At 36.8% G+C, this 17,436-nt stretch overlaps 2 protein-coding genes across 3 annotated transcripts; one reads left to right on the top strand and one right to left on the bottom strand.

Moving 5' to 3' along the window:
* Positions 1 to 51: 51 nt before the first annotated feature.
* LOC136260845 (uncharacterized) lies at positions 52 to 3,675 on the bottom strand. 2 transcript variants are annotated; one of them, XM_066054729.1, is made up of 4 exons: positions 3,531 to 3,675; positions 1,509 to 1,705; positions 417 to 483; positions 52 to 232 (listed from the first exon to the last, which is right to left on the bottom strand). In XM_066054729.1, exons 1-4 carry the CDS (start codon positions 3,545 to 3,547, stop codon positions 160 to 162), a joined length of 354 nt encoding a protein of 117 aa, XP_065910801.1. In that variant the 5' UTR covers positions 3,548 to 3,675; the 3' UTR covers positions 52 to 159. The 2 variants fall into 2 exon arrangements, with proteins under 2 accessions (XP_065910801.1, XP_065910803.1); XM_066054731.1 differs by lacking the exon at positions 417 to 483.
* On the top strand, positions 3,650 to 17,097 carry LOC136260844 (twinkle mtDNA helicase-like). The gene is made up of 18 exons (XM_066054728.1): positions 3,650 to 3,737; positions 5,611 to 5,898; positions 6,180 to 6,370; positions 6,460 to 6,513; positions 7,365 to 7,498; positions 7,551 to 7,605; positions 8,160 to 8,261; positions 8,592 to 8,713; positions 8,971 to 9,019; positions 9,073 to 9,144; positions 9,193 to 9,249; positions 9,354 to 9,488; positions 11,358 to 11,431; positions 12,529 to 12,643; positions 12,698 to 12,777; positions 13,040 to 13,142; positions 15,004 to 15,120; positions 16,583 to 17,097. Exons 2-18 carry the CDS (start codon positions 5,613 to 5,615, stop codon positions 17,018 to 17,020), a joined length of 2,184 nt encoding a protein of 727 aa, XP_065910800.1. The 5' UTR covers positions 3,650 to 3,737; positions 5,611 to 5,612; the 3' UTR covers positions 17,021 to 17,097.
* The last annotated feature ends 339 nt before the right edge of the window (positions 17,098 to 17,436 follow it).

Below are 17,436 nucleotides of genomic sequence, written 5' to 3'. Positions count from 1 at the left end.
TATGAGCTCTTGCATGCTCGTACAAACTACAAGCGTGTGTGTGAAGAAAAGTGCTTATTATGTTGGTGGCTTTTTTGATTGATCGACTAATTTTCTAATCACATAAGTACCATATATACAGCAGAAAATTATAAACTGCGAGTACAGTAAATAATGTATTCAAGTTTGTGGGTGTCTGATCCGCTGAGTGAGTTTCTTAGTTTCTGGTGATAGTTGAAAACTGTGATCTTGCCTATAATAAAAACAAAGCAAGTGTACCACTCTTGTAATATACTCTGATCTATATCATGCTTTTACAGTTGAAGCTATGCTGGTACTATACAGGTACTGCATTAATTCAGTCTCCTGCATCTGTGATACTAGTATTCTATCATAGATACTATACCACCTATGATTCTATCATACAAACTACATACCATGGAGCAATGAATTCACTGCTGGAGCTAGCCAGATTAGAAACTTGAACATTTGCCACTGAATTACCTGATGAAATAGCAGAAATACAACACTGAATACTAGCTAAGTATAACATTTAGTCTCAAGTGGCCAGACCCTTCTCTCTCCACATGGTGCTTCTCATACAGTATACGGTAGTACTGCATACTAGAAGGTTCGCAAAAAATATTGACTAGAAACTAACATCACAACACCTTCATGGTGACTTGGCAGTATTAGTCAGTGCCTTCAGTGTGGTCTAAAATGCTTCCAATACGTAGCTACAATTTTTTTACAGCCCAACAAGTATCTTTGCCATACAATCCATGTATGCATCATGTACTTACCTGTAAGGTGGCGACAGGAGCTCATAAGCACTGCTAGATGCAAAGGAGCGTAACACTCAGGATGTAGCTGTTTCATCTTTTATGAAATGCCTTCACAGCCACATGTCCCTATAAAGAGAGCAGTAATTGCGTCTTCAATGCTTATAAGCTCCTGGTGGCAATTTGCAGTAGTGCATCATTGTTTCCCTGTGAATCACCCGTATTTTCTGTAGTGACTGGATTGATTACGGAGGTGCCTCTTGTACTGCTCTTTATTTGTAATGCTGTGCATCAGACTGAGAATGAAGCATAATGGCCACTTCACTTTCAGTAAATAACAGCTAAGGCACATTCAGATGTAAAATTAATTTTACGATATGTTTGCTGCCATTCTTTCTTTTGATGAGGTGCTTATAATCTTCAATCAATAAGTGCCATGTAGAGAATAGGGACTGGCCATATAAGGCTAACTAACATGCACATACACAGTGTACTAAGTGCTAAACTTGCTGTAAAGACATGATTTCCAAAATATATTTATCCACATAATGCCTATGGCTACACTATAGTACTATTAGTATAAGACAAAGTGTAGCCCTAACACTCTGAAATCCAAAGTGGAAGCCAAAACATGGTACAGTGTTGTTAACATTACCCAAGTGTGTAAGATACATATAAAACCAGAATGTAGTTGTCAGCTTCAGCTAAACAATGGTGGCTATCTTGTCGTGTACACACAGCACTTACTTCTTAGTTCAAATAGGTTTGAAATAGCTTCTTCGTAGTTCCACCAAGCCATCCCTATTAATATCCACAAGACCACCACACCAGCCAGCAGATAAATGGAGAGCTCTAACTGAATATCAGCAGTGGTCCAAATGTGCTCCAACACACACATGCTGTCATACACCCACTGTAACCACCCACCGCTGACAGGATCAGAGCTACATGTGGTATTAGTTTGTTAGTAAGTAAAGAGAAACAATTAAACCAATTGGAAACTTGCTACATGAGCAACACCTTCACAGCAGTTAAATATATATAGTGTGTTTTTGAAATAATGAACACACATGTAGCAATTCTCTAAAATAACTGCCACAAATACAGAAGCTAAAGGAGTATTGTATCCATAATCTAGACTTTGTGAAATTAAAATGTCCAACATTTTATCCCTCATAAATCGTAAATCATCAGTTGGGTGTTTAACATTGTGCATGGACCTTAACCGTTGCCCCTACAACCTGACGTCTTAATCGCTTGTTTCAGTGCTAATTTACATCTTGACTAGGGCTGGGGGATAGTATGAACATATCAGAATATCGGGATAGTATCGCTATCGTGTATCACCTATCGATTGAAAAATTACTATCAGACAGTAATTAAGATGTAAAAATATGCAAATATTCATGCAAAACACTTGTAAAAATAATATTTGGGAACAAAAATCAGTCTAAAAAGGCTATTTAGTCTCTTAGTCAAAAACATATCCATAAGTGCATCCCTCCTTGCATATCTCTGTGAAGGTAATAAGTAGATTTTCACTCTTGTTATACTATCGTCTATCGTGAACAGTGTCTTACTATCGTTCGGACATTTAAAAATTCACTATCGCCCAGCCCTAATCTTGATTGCTTGATTTGATTTTGATCCCGGTCGCAGATGGTTCTACAGAACTATTGGTAGTGACTATAGTATGTTCACGTTGAGCTGAATCCTCAAAAACATTTAATAACTCATGGATGCAATTACACATGATGTTGAAATTTGGCTCATTTGTAGTACTGCTTGACCCGCTAAAAATATTTCAAAATCTTTTTGTTCAAATGTTTGGCATAGTATTTACAGCCAATCAAAATTTCCACAATACATTTCCTATGGGGAAGCCATATAAGTACAGTGTCCATTACAGCCCTTTCCCGAACTTGTAATGGAGCCAAACCGTACATGTCTGTTGTTGACACCTTTGCTGTTATCAATAATCATCTGGTTGGCTGAAATGTTAACTCTGTTGAAAATAAATCCAATTTTAATTTTTAGCTGTTCTCCAGGATTCAGCTCAACGTGAACATACTATACCCCTTGTAATTGTTACCTATAGATCTTTCAAAATTGGAGAAGTGACTTTAGACATTGACACCTACAAATAATGTTAAATTCAGGTTGCTAGGGGCAATGGTTATTATTATATGCAAAATGCCTTATTATAAATTTGTCCATTCTTAGCAGGAATTTGCAATGCTCAGAGGAGAAAAGGGCATTTCGCTACCTTCAGTACCAAAGTAGTTTAAAACAAGATACCACGTCCTCAAGTTTTCAGTGTTTTGTTATTATTGTTATTAGAGCTTTACAGTGGCCAGCACCGAAGATCTGACAGCAACATGTGCTGCAGCCTTTGGATTACCTAACCTAACAAACTGGAACTAGAGACTTAAACATTACTTAACCTACAGTAGCTACAAGGTGAAACAGAAAATGGGACAAAGAAAGGAAAAAAATCCCTCCTACCCCAACTGCAGGCCACCCAATGTCTAGTCAGGCGCCACACTCAGCTCAGTCTCCTCCAGGAGGGATGGATCGAGGGATGGATTTTCTTCCTTTAAACCTAAGTATTTATTGTTATTAGAGTTTTACTTTATACGCCTACTTGTTGCATTATACCTCGCATTATACACACTCGAGATTCACGAGATTAGACCTATTTGTCTTCTACAGGATGATTTTTCAATTGGCTGTGTCAGATCATTGGCAAACTTTCTATTAAAAACTCACTTGTTGCTGCTAGCCATTGTCGGCTCACATGAATTACTTCAACACATCATCATAATTTGATAACCATTCCTCAATCCCGGAGTCAAAGAACTGTGAAATAAATTTAATGTGCTCCTAATCTTTGGTTGCGCTTTAAATTGAATGCTGATCAATTCAATCTATTCTGTGTCTTGTACAGTAGAAACGCGGTTCCTGCAATAACTAATGGTGAGCTAATATCGTGCGCTGCTTGCCTAACAGCCTGTACAATATAATATTACTGGTGTGGCTTGAAATATATACCACGTGTGCCGCGCACCTTGCTCCAAAGTGCACGCGTGGGTGGTGTGTGTCCCCATATACTTATGTGTATTTGATATGTATGCATGTCCTCTGTGTGTCGCACGTTGTAAATGTTGGAGGTGCTCTTATGGGCTTATTTAGCCTGCTGCTCTCCCCAGACTTAATTATTGGTTTCTCATCCTCCTGTACTCAAAATAGCAGTGCGGGAGGGCGGATTTTTTTTTTTATTTCTTAATAACTAGGAGAGTTTTCAGGTTTCTGACTCACTGTGCCACAGGCTAATTTGTTGCCTCCCTGCAGATCCCTAGAGGGATAGTTGGACAATGATGAAAAAATGAGAAGACATAATTGTTAAGTACTGGCTGAATGCAGAGGAAATCCTGGATCCCAGGTTGTGTGGCTCCTCAAGCATTTGCCTAGACTGCAAGCTGTGTGTGGATCAAGTCACTGCCTGGTCTGGGATTTTTTCAAGCAGTGCACAGCCACCATTTTACGCAGCAATAACAAACTCACCAGTGGGATGTGCCTTTTGGGGTTCCGACGAGCTTAGGCTCTCTGCGCCTTGTCTTTTCTTTTATCTTCAATCAGACTGTTTGTCTTCTTCTTCATCCAAAACACTTTCTTTCAGCAGCATATTTAGACGCTACAGAATTATTTCAGAGCTGTATTTCAGAAGTGCTTCAGTCCCAGTGCTACTATAGAAGAGATATACTAGCTAGATATCTGCAACTTTGCGATTGGGATCCCGTATATACACAATAGTTTTGTGATCACGCCCATCAAATACCGTATAGCCAGAAAGTTTCAGGGGACAAAACTTTCACGAATTTTGCAAGTAATGATAGCTTTGTGAAAATATAATCGTGAAGTGTTTCAGGTCTATACACATAGCTATATATCGCCTTACCAAATCTACTTTCTAGACTTTTGTGAATCAAAAACGCGTATTTTACACAGTTTCACGAAAGTTTCATCCCTCGAAAATTTCCCGCTATACTGTAAAGGTCTATATAGGTGGACTAATAGCGGTAGAGTGCGGAGACCACATGTACCATACCTCTTAACAATCTAGCTATTTAGCTACTTATCAGTAAACAAAATGACCTAGCTAGCTGCACACCCCTTGGCTGACTCGAGATATACTCTAATACAACAGTCATGTAAGATATTCTAATAGAACAGTCACAAGTTACATTGTAGCTAGCTCTGCTACGACAAAAAACTAAACAAACTAGTATTTTTAAAAATGAAGTAGGGATCTATGCATTAAAAAGTAGTGAAACAAGAGATGAATGATGCATGCTATTACAGCACTGCTTGATGGGAAAGTCACTACTTTGGCACTAAATATATAGTAAACTCTATAGAGTCTCATCATCCTCAGACCTTTTTCTCCAAGGTGACATTTAACAATAAGTTTATAACCTGGAGAAAGAGTCTGGAGGACGAGACTAGGTAAATTTGCCACTGAGATTGTGAAGTAATTGTTGGGAGATGTAGTTTGTATTACCATCTACTGCCTGTCCCGAAAAACTGGCTTTGCGGGAATGTTGGTAGCTCTAATCAGATTGCTTGCTCTGTCTCAAAATTATGCATTGCTCATATTTGTAAGGTTCACCAAGCCAGTTTTTAGGGTGCAGAATAATGTATAATGTCCGGTATTAAGTACCCCATATAATATGAAAGCAAATGATCCATTTATTTATTGGTCTTGTAACGGTTATGTAGGAGATGCCAAAGACTGCTCCAATGTTGTGTGCTTATAATGACCAAGTTGTAATTTGTTGTACTATTGCAGGGATGTACATCTATAAAGTAGCACAGTGGTCAAAAAGAATTTTAAAGTCTGTGAACTATAACCTATTGACTACCAGACAGTTGACGGTCCTAAGATCACCTAACGCTGCATCTATCAAGACTTACTTGGATGAGAAGCAGTTTGTGTACAGAGAGGGACACACATCATTTATGATCGATTGTCCTATATGTGATAAGACTGTAAAAGAGAAGAATGGAGTTGTTGGTTATGGTGTACATGTCAACAAGACCACAGGAAGTGTAGTGTGTCAGCCTTGTAAGATGTCAGGTAAGTACTTCATCTGCCACATATGTACAAAAAATTTTTCCTGGATTTCATGGTTATTTGGCCACCATTCAAATCTCATTCTCAATGGCTTGTTTTCACATTACACCACAGACTTTGATTACCAGTTCATGATAGCTGAATACAACATAGCTGTAGTGTCTAGACTGCACATTTTAAATAACAGAATCCAGGAGTACCATAACCTACCCACCCATGCAAGCTACACCTCAGCTAGTTACTTAGCAATAGATTTAATTGGCCTTGTTTTATTGTTCATATAGGCAGTTGGACTGATTTCAGCAGTTGGATAGATAACAGATCTCAATCAAAACCTGTGACCAGCCAACCACCTACCAATTATAAGCTCCTGAACAGTGTCAGTGCTGCTGAGAAGTTTTGGTCACAAACTTTACCATGGAAGATGTCTCTTGTTTCTGTTATGAACAGAGCAATGAAATTGTTTGGTTCTAATGTATGTTAATAAGTTATGCATGTGTATATCTTGTACATCTTGCGTAAATGTGATAGAATCACTACTTGTTTTTGTTTTTTTTTCTGTAGAAAATATCATCAGAGACATTGGAGAAATTTAATGTGCACACTGTGGTTGGAAAGGTTTGCGCATGTATATATATAACAGGGACAGATCCAGGAGCTGGCAAGGGGAGGGGAGGGGCACAAATGGCCTAAGTTATATGTGGTTGGGGAGAGCAGATTCTCTTACTAGTTGCTGTATTTTTAAGCAGCAATGATCACTCCTTAGTAGGTTGATTTTGTCATTATGTCCTTTACAGATGGTAGTGAAGTCGTAAAAGCTGCTTAAAAGGTTATGAAAGTCTTTAAAACAACACGATAATTAGTTTAAGAGGCGCTTAGTACATACGGAGATGCTGGATGACAGTTTGACGGCTGTTTTAACTTTGGTTCGAGTGAGTTTGCAATAACTAAATGGCGATAATATGCAGTTGTCATGAGGTATATGATTTTGGTCTGACAAGGTGTATAGTATTTTTATCAAAAGAAGTATGGTTCTTCCACTGAGGGGGGAGGATTTGTCCCAAATGCCCCATCCTGGATCTACCATTGTATAATAAAGTGCAGTTACCGGTGTGTGTTCTAATGAATAAATTAATCATTATAAATTATAATGATTATTTTATTCATTAGAATAATTAATGTAACACAGGTGTATTATAAAATTTAGTGTATGCAGTGTTACGGCTTGGTCTGTTCTTTGTCATTTTGATAATATGTGTATCATACAATAGTGTCTCCATTGAGTGAACAGCCAAGTGGCAGTTGTAGTATTACTATAGTGCAGTTCTAGGTGTTTAAAGCTCTAACAGAACATGCACTCTAATAATAGAGTGAACACTGAATGTACTGAAATACTCTAATTGAGCAGTCGCCTCTGATTGTATTGTCTTGTTTGTATCATCACTATACATCTATGTGTAACAATATAGTTCACTATTGCCAACAATCAGGAAATAGATCAACAATGTTTAGCATATCCATTCTATAATGACAAGAATATTGCGAGGGTCAAGGTGGAGAGTACCATAGAACAGGCCAACAGGAAGACATACTTTGAACCAAGGTCAGCTAAATATTTTTATACTGTACACATACATCATGGTGTATCACCATAGACATGGCCTACATGGACTGTTTGGCTGGAATTTGATTAAGGAGTCTGATAAGGAGGTAATCTCATAAGTATCATGGTAATCACTCAAACACTTTGCGGTTTAAAAATAAGCTGTACTAACGGCTACCGAGTTATATTGTAAAGAGTGCCTTACACATGATAAAAACCCTCTAATGGAATTGCCATCCAATGTAATTTTCATCAAGGTAGTAAATTATGCACAAACATTTAATTTTTTTTTTGAGAAGAAAAATACAAGTAAAAGCAAGCACTAAAACTGGCTTGCAAATGTACAAAGACATAACAGCCAAGACAAAAAAGGGCTCAGCCTTTTAAAAGTTCAGGGTGAGATGAAAGGTCGCTATGGAAAGAAATGGCTACACAATTATTTTAATATTGATGATCACAGTATTGTAGTGTTACTCATTACCACCATTGCAGCTATTTCTTGGCTGCCATCTTAGATTTTGCAACCCATTCCCCCTGAACTTTTTAAAGCTAAGCAATACAATGGCATGTTTGTTATGTGCAGAGTGCTAGGCCACTGGCCAAAGATATGAAAAGTAGCACTATAGTGTCAGTTAAAGAATATTCTCTTACAACATTACAGGTGGTGTTAACTGCAAGTGAGTTTGATGCTATGGCAGTTCACCAAGCTACTGAGATGCCAGCACTGTCATTACCAAATGGCTGCTTGAACCTTTCACCTGAGGTAGAAACATCAATTGTATTGCTGTGCATTAAATTAACAATTTTTAAAATATTAGTACTGTATAGTATAGTAGTTTATTATACTGTACCTTGTATACTTCCTGATATGTACAGCATTTATGTGCTTGTAAATAGATTATTGTTGTTGTAATATTTAGTTTAGAGAAGTTTCAGAAAAATACTTAGATCAATTGAGAATTTATATTCTATGTACTAAAGCAGTCAGACAATATCAACTACTCTAATAGAACAGTCATTTAGCTTTTCAAAATTTCTGCATAAGTGCATATGCCCCACTTTAATACAGAGTTTACTGTATATTTATTTGCAGCTGTTACCACAATTGGAACAATTTGAGAAGATCATTTTGTGGCTTGGTAATGATCCACAGTCAAAGCAGGCTACTAACCAGTTTGCTAAAAAGCTGAACATGAAGAGATGCTATGCTGTAACGTAAGTTGTTCTGATATGTATGTTGTATGCATGTGCATTATAAGGTATACTGTGTGTGCGTGTGCGTGTGCGTCCGTGCGTGCGTGCTAGAAGTATAAATTCCTGCCTGTATCAGCTGTATGCGGCAATTGTGTTTTACTTGACCAATCATATGAAATAGTTTAGTACTGTTCTTTTCTAATATATTACTGTGTAAATAATGAATTAAGAAATCATATTCAGGTTGTGTTCTAGTTATGTGATTGTCACTCTGTCAGGTTCCATAATGAACTGGACATCAAGAATGCAGTACATGCACTCAGTGAGGTATGCACCATAACACTATATTATACAAAGATTCTAATCACTGTTCAATGAAGGGATATAACTTAAAAGAAACAATCGAATCTGCAAGGCCAATAGCACATAACAAGATAATGACTTTTCCAGAGGTAGGCAGTAGTATGAAGACTATTTTAAAACATTATTTGTTGTTGTAGTTGAGAGACGATGTGTACTCTGACTATCTTAATGCTGAGAAGGTGGCTGGTGTGAAAGTGAGCTATAGATTGTATGGTGTATGTGTATGTATGTATGTACTTGTGGTACACATACTTACAATACACACTTAAATTATTATTATACTTTAACAACTCCTCAGTGGCAGAGGTTTCCTGGTCTAACAAAGACTCTTAAGGGTCACAGGCCTGGTGAGGTGACGATATTGACTGGACCAACTGGAAGTGGCAAGACAACTCTTGTCAGTGAAATGTCACTGGATCTCTGTCAACAAGGGGTTAGTAGTGTTAGTGCTGTCAGTTTTCTGCATGTATGTATTTTGCTGAGTGGAATGTAGCAATAGGTATGATTGTTACAAAGTGGATGTTGTGCTATCAGATTCCCAGTTCACACTGTCCTAAAAAAGTATTTAAGGCATTGTTAGCTGTATATACTACGTACGTGTACTAGCAAAGGTTTGAGCAAAATTGTCCTTACACTTCCTGGCACCCAAGTTAAATATTTTTATAATTTAGGTAGGTAATTAACTTTTATGTGTAGGGAGCTTCAAATGTTTCGTGGGTTCAAAGGTTAAGTAAACTTCGAATTTTAAAAACTATCATTCGAAGCTTCGTAATGCACTCATAGCCTATGAAAGAATTACAAATAAACATTGTTATCTTTATTGCAGCTGCTTATTCATCTTGTGTGATCGATGTTCATCTCTTCTATCTCCATGTGCCATGCCCACCATTGCAGTTTAGCTTGCTACTAGGGCGGCGATTATGCCAGCATAATAAGTATGTGTGGGAATCAGGAATTATTTTAGAATTTTGAGGTGATTATAAAGCTTTAACAGTAGGAAAATCTGCAGATTGCACAATTCATTAAAGAAGATCGAGATACTCTAATAGAGCAGTCAGAAACTCTAATAGAACAGTCAGTGAATATTATTTACTCTAATAAAGCAGTCACATTGAAATGAAATATGCTACCAGCTAAAGAATTCAAGACTATTCTAAGCTTAAACATCAATGAAAACAGTCTAATACAGCATTAACTAGATGCCGGAGTCGATGAGTCAAGCACGGATCCTGGAATGTGTATTCGTGTAAGCTATTCATTCTAAAGAATGGGATTATGGGCTTGATATTGGTGCTCCATAAATAGATTGAACTGACACTGAGCCTGCAGGACATTACCCTTGGGCAATTGTCTGCCTGCATATTAGCAAGCATGTCTGTCCTCTTATTGTTTCAGGCTCGAGTGCTTCCTGAAATAATGCATCAATTAGTTTTCCTCTGCATTTTGGGGATAACCCACCCAACTTCCTCTGAGACAAAAGAGCACCGCCCATGTCACATTAACTATTTTATTGTTAATGGAAGAAGAGATTGAGGAGGTGGGTGGGAGGGAAAGATAACAACGGCTTGCTAACTGTTTACTTCAAATGTGCTGGAATGTCAGACTGGACCCCCTAATAGACCTCTTTGAAATACGTGCCTGAATTATTGGAATGCACTAGGGGGGGTTGGGTCAAAACCTGTATGACTAGTGTGACAATCCAGGCAAGGTCGTCCTGCTAGTTAACCCTGTTTAACCTGCTGTTAAACTTGTAATAAACTGGCATCATTAGCCAATTATGGTGGCATAATTTTGGGAATAATAGGAAATTCTCAAAAGTATAATAGGTGATTTTTTAGCACTGCTCAAAAGCATAATGCTCAATTTTTGGAGCATAATAGCCTCATGCCTACTTGCTAATGTGATTGTAGCCTTAAAAAACCTTATAAAGTGATAGATAATTTATGGAAAACGTCCTTTTAGCCATTAGTTGGTGTTTGCCTATGCATGATTGCAATATAGCGGACACTCCCATTTGCAATCGATTGATCACATCATTCAGTACTACTGCTATGCACTTACCAAATGCTTACAAACTTATTAAAAAATAGGATTAGAATGTTTGAAGATAAATTTCACTATTCATCCCAGCCCTATTTATGTGGTTTCCTGTTATGGATGCTATTAACATACTATATGGCACTTAAATAGCACATGTCAACTCAGTTATACATTACTATGAACTCTTGCAGTGGCTATATTCAAGAAGTATTCAGTTACCAATAATTGTTTTGAATTAGCACAGTTTGCACTATCACCATAGGTAACCACATTGTGGGGAAGTTTTGAAATCAAGAATGTCCGTCTTGTGAAGACATTGTTAAATCAGCTGTCAGGGTAAGTGTGTTGCTTATAGTCTAGTGTACATTATAGTACAGAAATATAATACAGTTGTAGTTGATGGGTTGATGATCATGCATTGATATACGTGAAAATGTTGCTGCTTAGAGCCTTAAAGTCACTCCATACAAACTCTTACTCAGTGGCAGATCCACAGGGGGCACATGCCCCTCCCCCTCAACAAAAAAAACATGATACACAATCAAGATACTCTAATAGAGCAGTCAGTCAAAAAATACCCTAATAGAGCAGACACCTCACATAACAGTATTGAGAATACTCCATAGTTACTGAGTATGAAAACTAGCATGGGAACACTTAGCCTGCTAAGAATGTTTTGTAAATGAAATGTACATGGTCTTGTGTATGCCATTCTTTAGGTCCATTAATAATTTATATCTCTAGGTGATTGTCACTTATCCCTGTACAACTCTTGATCACTTAGAAAGTATGTGGGGAATACTCCCCATAAAGAGATATATATGTCTTTCCTGGTAGCCTACAAAGTGTTTTTTGGTTGTTAAATACCTGAAGAGCCCAACGATAAGGTAGTTTACAAAGTTTGTGGAGAATCACTACACCTGTATTTCAAACCGTCATGAATTAACCACAGCTTACCTGCCTAGAAGTTTCATTTCTCATGTACTACAGGCTGCTGTTAGATTACAAAGTTTTGCTCACATGGGTGCAAACATACACACACGCTTTTTTAAAAAGTTCAGCACAAACAAGTCCACACTTGATACTTGCTGTCACCACTGCTTAAGGATTCAAAAAAGATCGCCATGCAGAAAACCAGGCACACAATTATTTTAACATACTGTCTAATAAATAAAACATTCCATGTGCGTTATATTGGAAGTCCTCAAAAGTTCTGTTAGAGTATAAGATTACAAATAGTCAACGATATAATTAAATTGTAACATCTGTCTTCAATAATCAACATCATTGCAGCCATTTCTTGCCCACCAACTTTCATTTCACGGGTATTACAACACCCTTTGGTTGTTTTGGCATGGACACATAGTTTTTACCTTGAATGTACATGTCTTGTATAATAAGTACTATAGTGACCTTGGCATTGTTTTGTGCAGTATTAAATTGGAAAAGTCACTTAGTCAGTATCCGTATTGGGCGGACCAATTTGAACAACTTCCACTTTATTTTATGAACTTTTATGGAACAGTGGACATCGATACAGTAATTGAGGTAACCGATATACAAGACATTATTATAATGATACATACAGCACCATCATTTTAGGTAATGACCCATGCTGCCTACATTTATGATATTCAACATGTAGTAATTGATAACTTGCAGTTTATGATAGGATCTGCTGGGTAAGTGTGTTTAAGGTGTAATCCCAATTGGAAAAATGTTTGTGCAGTGAAGCCTCAGTTATTTCAATCCCTAGGGAATCACATGATTTGTATCTATGATATTTTATTATGTGTGAAATTATCATGATTCTTAAACAGAACTCTTGAGTATAACAATAGAAGTACTAGTATAGGGGGACCATTTTGGTTGCAGACTATTGTACATTACGTACGTTTGTATTTGTGTTCACATATCCTGTAACAACTGTAATTTGTACTGTAGGATTGATGACAAATATTCTCTTCAAAACAAAGCAATTGCAGAATTCAGAAAGTTTGCTTTTATGAAGAATGTTCATGTGACAATTGTCATACACCCCAGAAAGGTATAATATACCTCCAGTATAATCAGTTAGTAAACTATCCGTGTTATTATTGTATGCTGTATGTGTTATGTCCGGGTTGCACTCACATCACATGTGTAGTGATAACATGACACTGGAGGAGTTGGCGTCTCACCATTTTAGCCCTGGTTCTCCATTAGAATTCATATTGAACAACAGTGTTATGTTGTAACAATTTAGATATGTTCTTTTTAAGGAAAAATAGTAGTTTTGACTAATGATTTAGATATATTGTGCTGCACATGGTTACTGGATACTCATGGCATGTAAGAGCGATTTTGTAACACCATCACTGCACTTGCAATTTCATATCTACAACATTGCTAAAACCAGCCAAAAGTTAGTATGAACATCTATCACACACATGTACAAAAGAATTTCACGAGTAAACAACCTCACTTGCTTTACAACATGAAGTATTTCAGACTAACACCTCTGAACACTACTGTTTCCAAACTCATTATGCAAACACAATCTGGAGATGACCCATGATGATACAGTGTACAGTATGTTACACAACATTTACTCTCTTTTTTTTCAAAACAATCAGGCTTTTGAGTAAGGCTCATCGTGCCATTGCACAATTTTAGTTAGTGAAACAGAGGCAAAGTCATTGATATGTGTTGATTGTAAGAAATTTATGTGTATACACAATATTACACATAACTGAGTGGTCTATGCCATGAATTATTTGAAAGAAGCCGGTTACTAGCATTGTTAGTACAGTGGAAATGGTAATAAGCCACGAAATAAGATTCATTGAAGCTAGAAGCTATTGTTAATGTACATTTGCAACTATGATTAGTAACCAACTTAAATACACTTTTTCAAACATAAGGTTTAGCTGTTTAGTAGTTTTGTAAAAAATATACTATATCACAGATGCTTGCCTAGTATGCCTACCTAGTTACGTACTTAGAAAATTGGTACTATATTTGACTAAACATTTTTTCTAGGGATAAAACTACACTCTGTATACAAGGAACAATTAAGTTCAACAAAAAACACAAGTTGGTGTTGTGCTATTTAAAACTCCAGTAACAGATAAGCTGATTAGACAATTCCACAATTATGTGATTATAGGTATGAAGTTCACATTTAACACCGCTGTTAAAACACAATACACCCAAACATCAGCTATTTCTTTAGTCGGTACTCATAGCAATCCGTTTTAGTGACTGCCTTGCCATTCATCACTCAAAGCAAAGCACTTTGTAATACCTTTTCTCATATGAGTATGGACAGACATACATACGCACGCATTAATTTTTCAGATAAGCAAATATCTCAAACATTCCCGGGACATACTTATAAACAATAGAGCAAGCAAGTGCATTGATTGCAGATATTTTTGTGTGCTTTGTCTGTTCTTAAGGCTGTGTAATGTGCAGAACATAATTGAGCTAAAAATATAATCAAACTGCTGCTTTACTTAATTGACAGTGATTAATACAGTGGAACCAGCCAATTGGGTATACAGAGACCAATGTAATAGAAAGCCATTCTTTCCTAGTTTCCGTTATGCTGTGCATGTTCCAGTAATGATGGGTTGCTGGACAAGTATATGAAAACCTTATGAGTTTTATATATCAGTAGGGATCACAGTAACAAAAAAGGAACCACATGAAACTAAATTCAATCAGAAGCTAAAAACCAGTTTAATCCCTACTTTAGTAAGTGTGGTATGACTTAGGGTAGAGTGCTATTATTGGTTTAAGTACAGATAAGATTCTGTTCAGTGCTTTGTATTGCTTGGTCCCTACTAACATTCAAAATTATTGTTTTTCTTGCATATAACACCAGGTGATCAGTATACTATATAATAGTGTCTCAATCTATATAGGAAGATAGTCATGTTGAGCTGCAGACAGCATCAATATCAGGGTCAGCTAAAGCTAGCCAAGAAGCTGATAACATACTCATCCTTCAAAAGCTTCCTAAGCAGCCTAAATACCTTCAGGTAAGAATTGTATGGTATTGTCCTATATTCCATACATCTTGTTGTCCTGGTTACCCTAGTATCCAGTTCTCAACTGGGGATTTCTAATAGCTGGAACAAAATTTACTGTATAAGTGGAATATTGGCGAGTCAAAAATTTGGACAAAAGACTTGTTGGCATCATTTTAATTTAGAAAATCCTTTAAGCAGCGCACATGCCGTTTGCAGTAGTGATTAATCAGTAGATAATTGGAAATTGGTTTATCATTAATTAATAGTAATACTGTTTTTCACAGTCATACTTTCTCGTTTTATCAAGCTGTTCTATATGTTTTATTTGGCATCATTTTGGTGATATCAAGACACACGATAGTCCCAAGAAGCCAGTGCGCCACACCATGAGTATTTTGACAGGAAGAAAGAAAATATCATTTTAACGCATATGTAGCTCCATGATCTCTTATCTGATTGGAACCAAATTTGCTACAGAAGTGCCCATCAGGTAGGGGAGTCTACATATAGTACCAAATTTGAAGAAAATCGTCCCAGTCATTTCAAGTTCTGTCATGCCCACAGGGTAAACCCCTAGGAGGAATGAGTTGAAAATTTCTATGTAGATGGAGTGACCATTGTAGGAGTGCCTTTTTGTAGTTTGAAAGGAATCGAGATAAAGACCATGGAGATATGACACAAAACTCAACCTGTGTCACAATTACGCGATCAAGTTCATGAATTTAAAAAACACTAGTTTACATGCCTACCAGGCAAACCGCTTAGAAAAGTGAGCTGAAAACCAGTATGTAGATAGAATAATCATCATAGAAAGTCCTTGCAGTAGTATAGAAGAATCAGAGTAAAAAGCCACTGAGTTATAATACAAAATCCAACTACATGTAGCAAATGTGCAATTGAGATACTCTAATAGGTAATAGTACAGTCACCCTATTAGAGCATTCAGCATCGTTAGCAAGTTACCCTATTAGAGCATTCAACTACATGACAGCTCACTGTGTAGAGAGTTCAGCTACAAAAGCAAGTCATATCTATACCAAAACAGCCGAGCTGTGAAAAAAGAGTGCAGCCCCCAAAAAGCTAGATTGAAAAAGGATGTGAAATCCAAGGTGGCGGCCAAGAAATGGCTGTGATGGTAGGTTAATGGCAAAAAATTTAACAACGACAATTCGAGCGTATTTGTACACATTCACCTGAATTGTCATTATTAAAATTTTTGCCATTAACCTACCATCACAGCCATTTCTTGGCTGCCACCTTTTTTCACCATAGCCTTTTTGAGGGCCGCATCCTTTTTTCATAGCTTGGCTGTTTTGGTATAGATGTTTGTTAGCTAAATCGCCTAATTAAATACAGCGTTTGATTATGGTTAAATATGGTTAAAGGCAACATGTACCATATATCCAATTTACTTTGGTTCATATTATATCTCTGCTGGCAGACAGTTAATGACTATTTATACTGTTAATAGGTTGCTAAGAACAGATTTGATGGAGATTTAGGACGGATGATATTGGACTTTCATAAAGAATCATCAACCATTTCTGGATATTTCAAGAAAAGGTCTTCTACTTCAGAGCAAGATTCATCAAACATTTCCCAAAATTTTGATAGAAAGTCTCCTAATTCAGAACAAGATTTGTCAAGCACTTCCCAAAGTTTTAGAAGGTCTTCTATATCAGAGCAAGAATTTTCATCAAATATTTCCCAAAATTTCAATAGAACATCTTCTAATTTAGAGCAAGAAGTAGAAAATGAGTATGTTGACGACATTAAGTTGAAAAGTAAACACAGTACTGGAGATGGAGCTATTAAACCACTTACCAGTTTGAAGCATCGTAAGTCACAGTTTTGGAAACCCAAACCTTTTACTCATTTTTCAAAACTTAAAACAAGCACAAAAAAATAATCACTTGCCACAGCACTTTTTATGTTGTACAATGATCATCTCTTTTCAATTGCCAATTATATGACATCTGCAAAGTAGACTAGAACTAGAACAGATTATAATAATATGGTGAAGTATGATATGTATATTATAGTGTCTACTAGAAACTCTTGATGGTCACCTCTATATATGTATGTACAAAATGATCTCACAAACTGAAACCGATTAAACTATACTGCTCTCCTACAACTGCTATACAGTACAATAGTTGGGATCATGAGGTTTTCTGGCCAAATATATCACCAGCCTCACAATACCTTCATGGCATCTTGGCAGTATTGGTTAGGTATAGCCAAGGCCAAAATTGCCTTCAGTATGACCTAAAACACTTCCAAAGAGTTGCTACAAATTTTTTAAAATGTATTTAGTGGAATTTC

This window comes from Dysidea avara, chromosome 7, assembly GCF_963678975.1.
Source record: "Dysidea avara chromosome 7, odDysAvar1.4, whole genome shotgun sequence".
Taxonomy (NCBI): domain Eukaryota; kingdom Metazoa; phylum Porifera; class Demospongiae; order Dictyoceratida; family Dysideidae; genus Dysidea; species Dysidea avara.
Note: the sequence above shows the minus strand (reverse complement) of the source record. Positions and strands in the feature narration are given on the sequence as shown.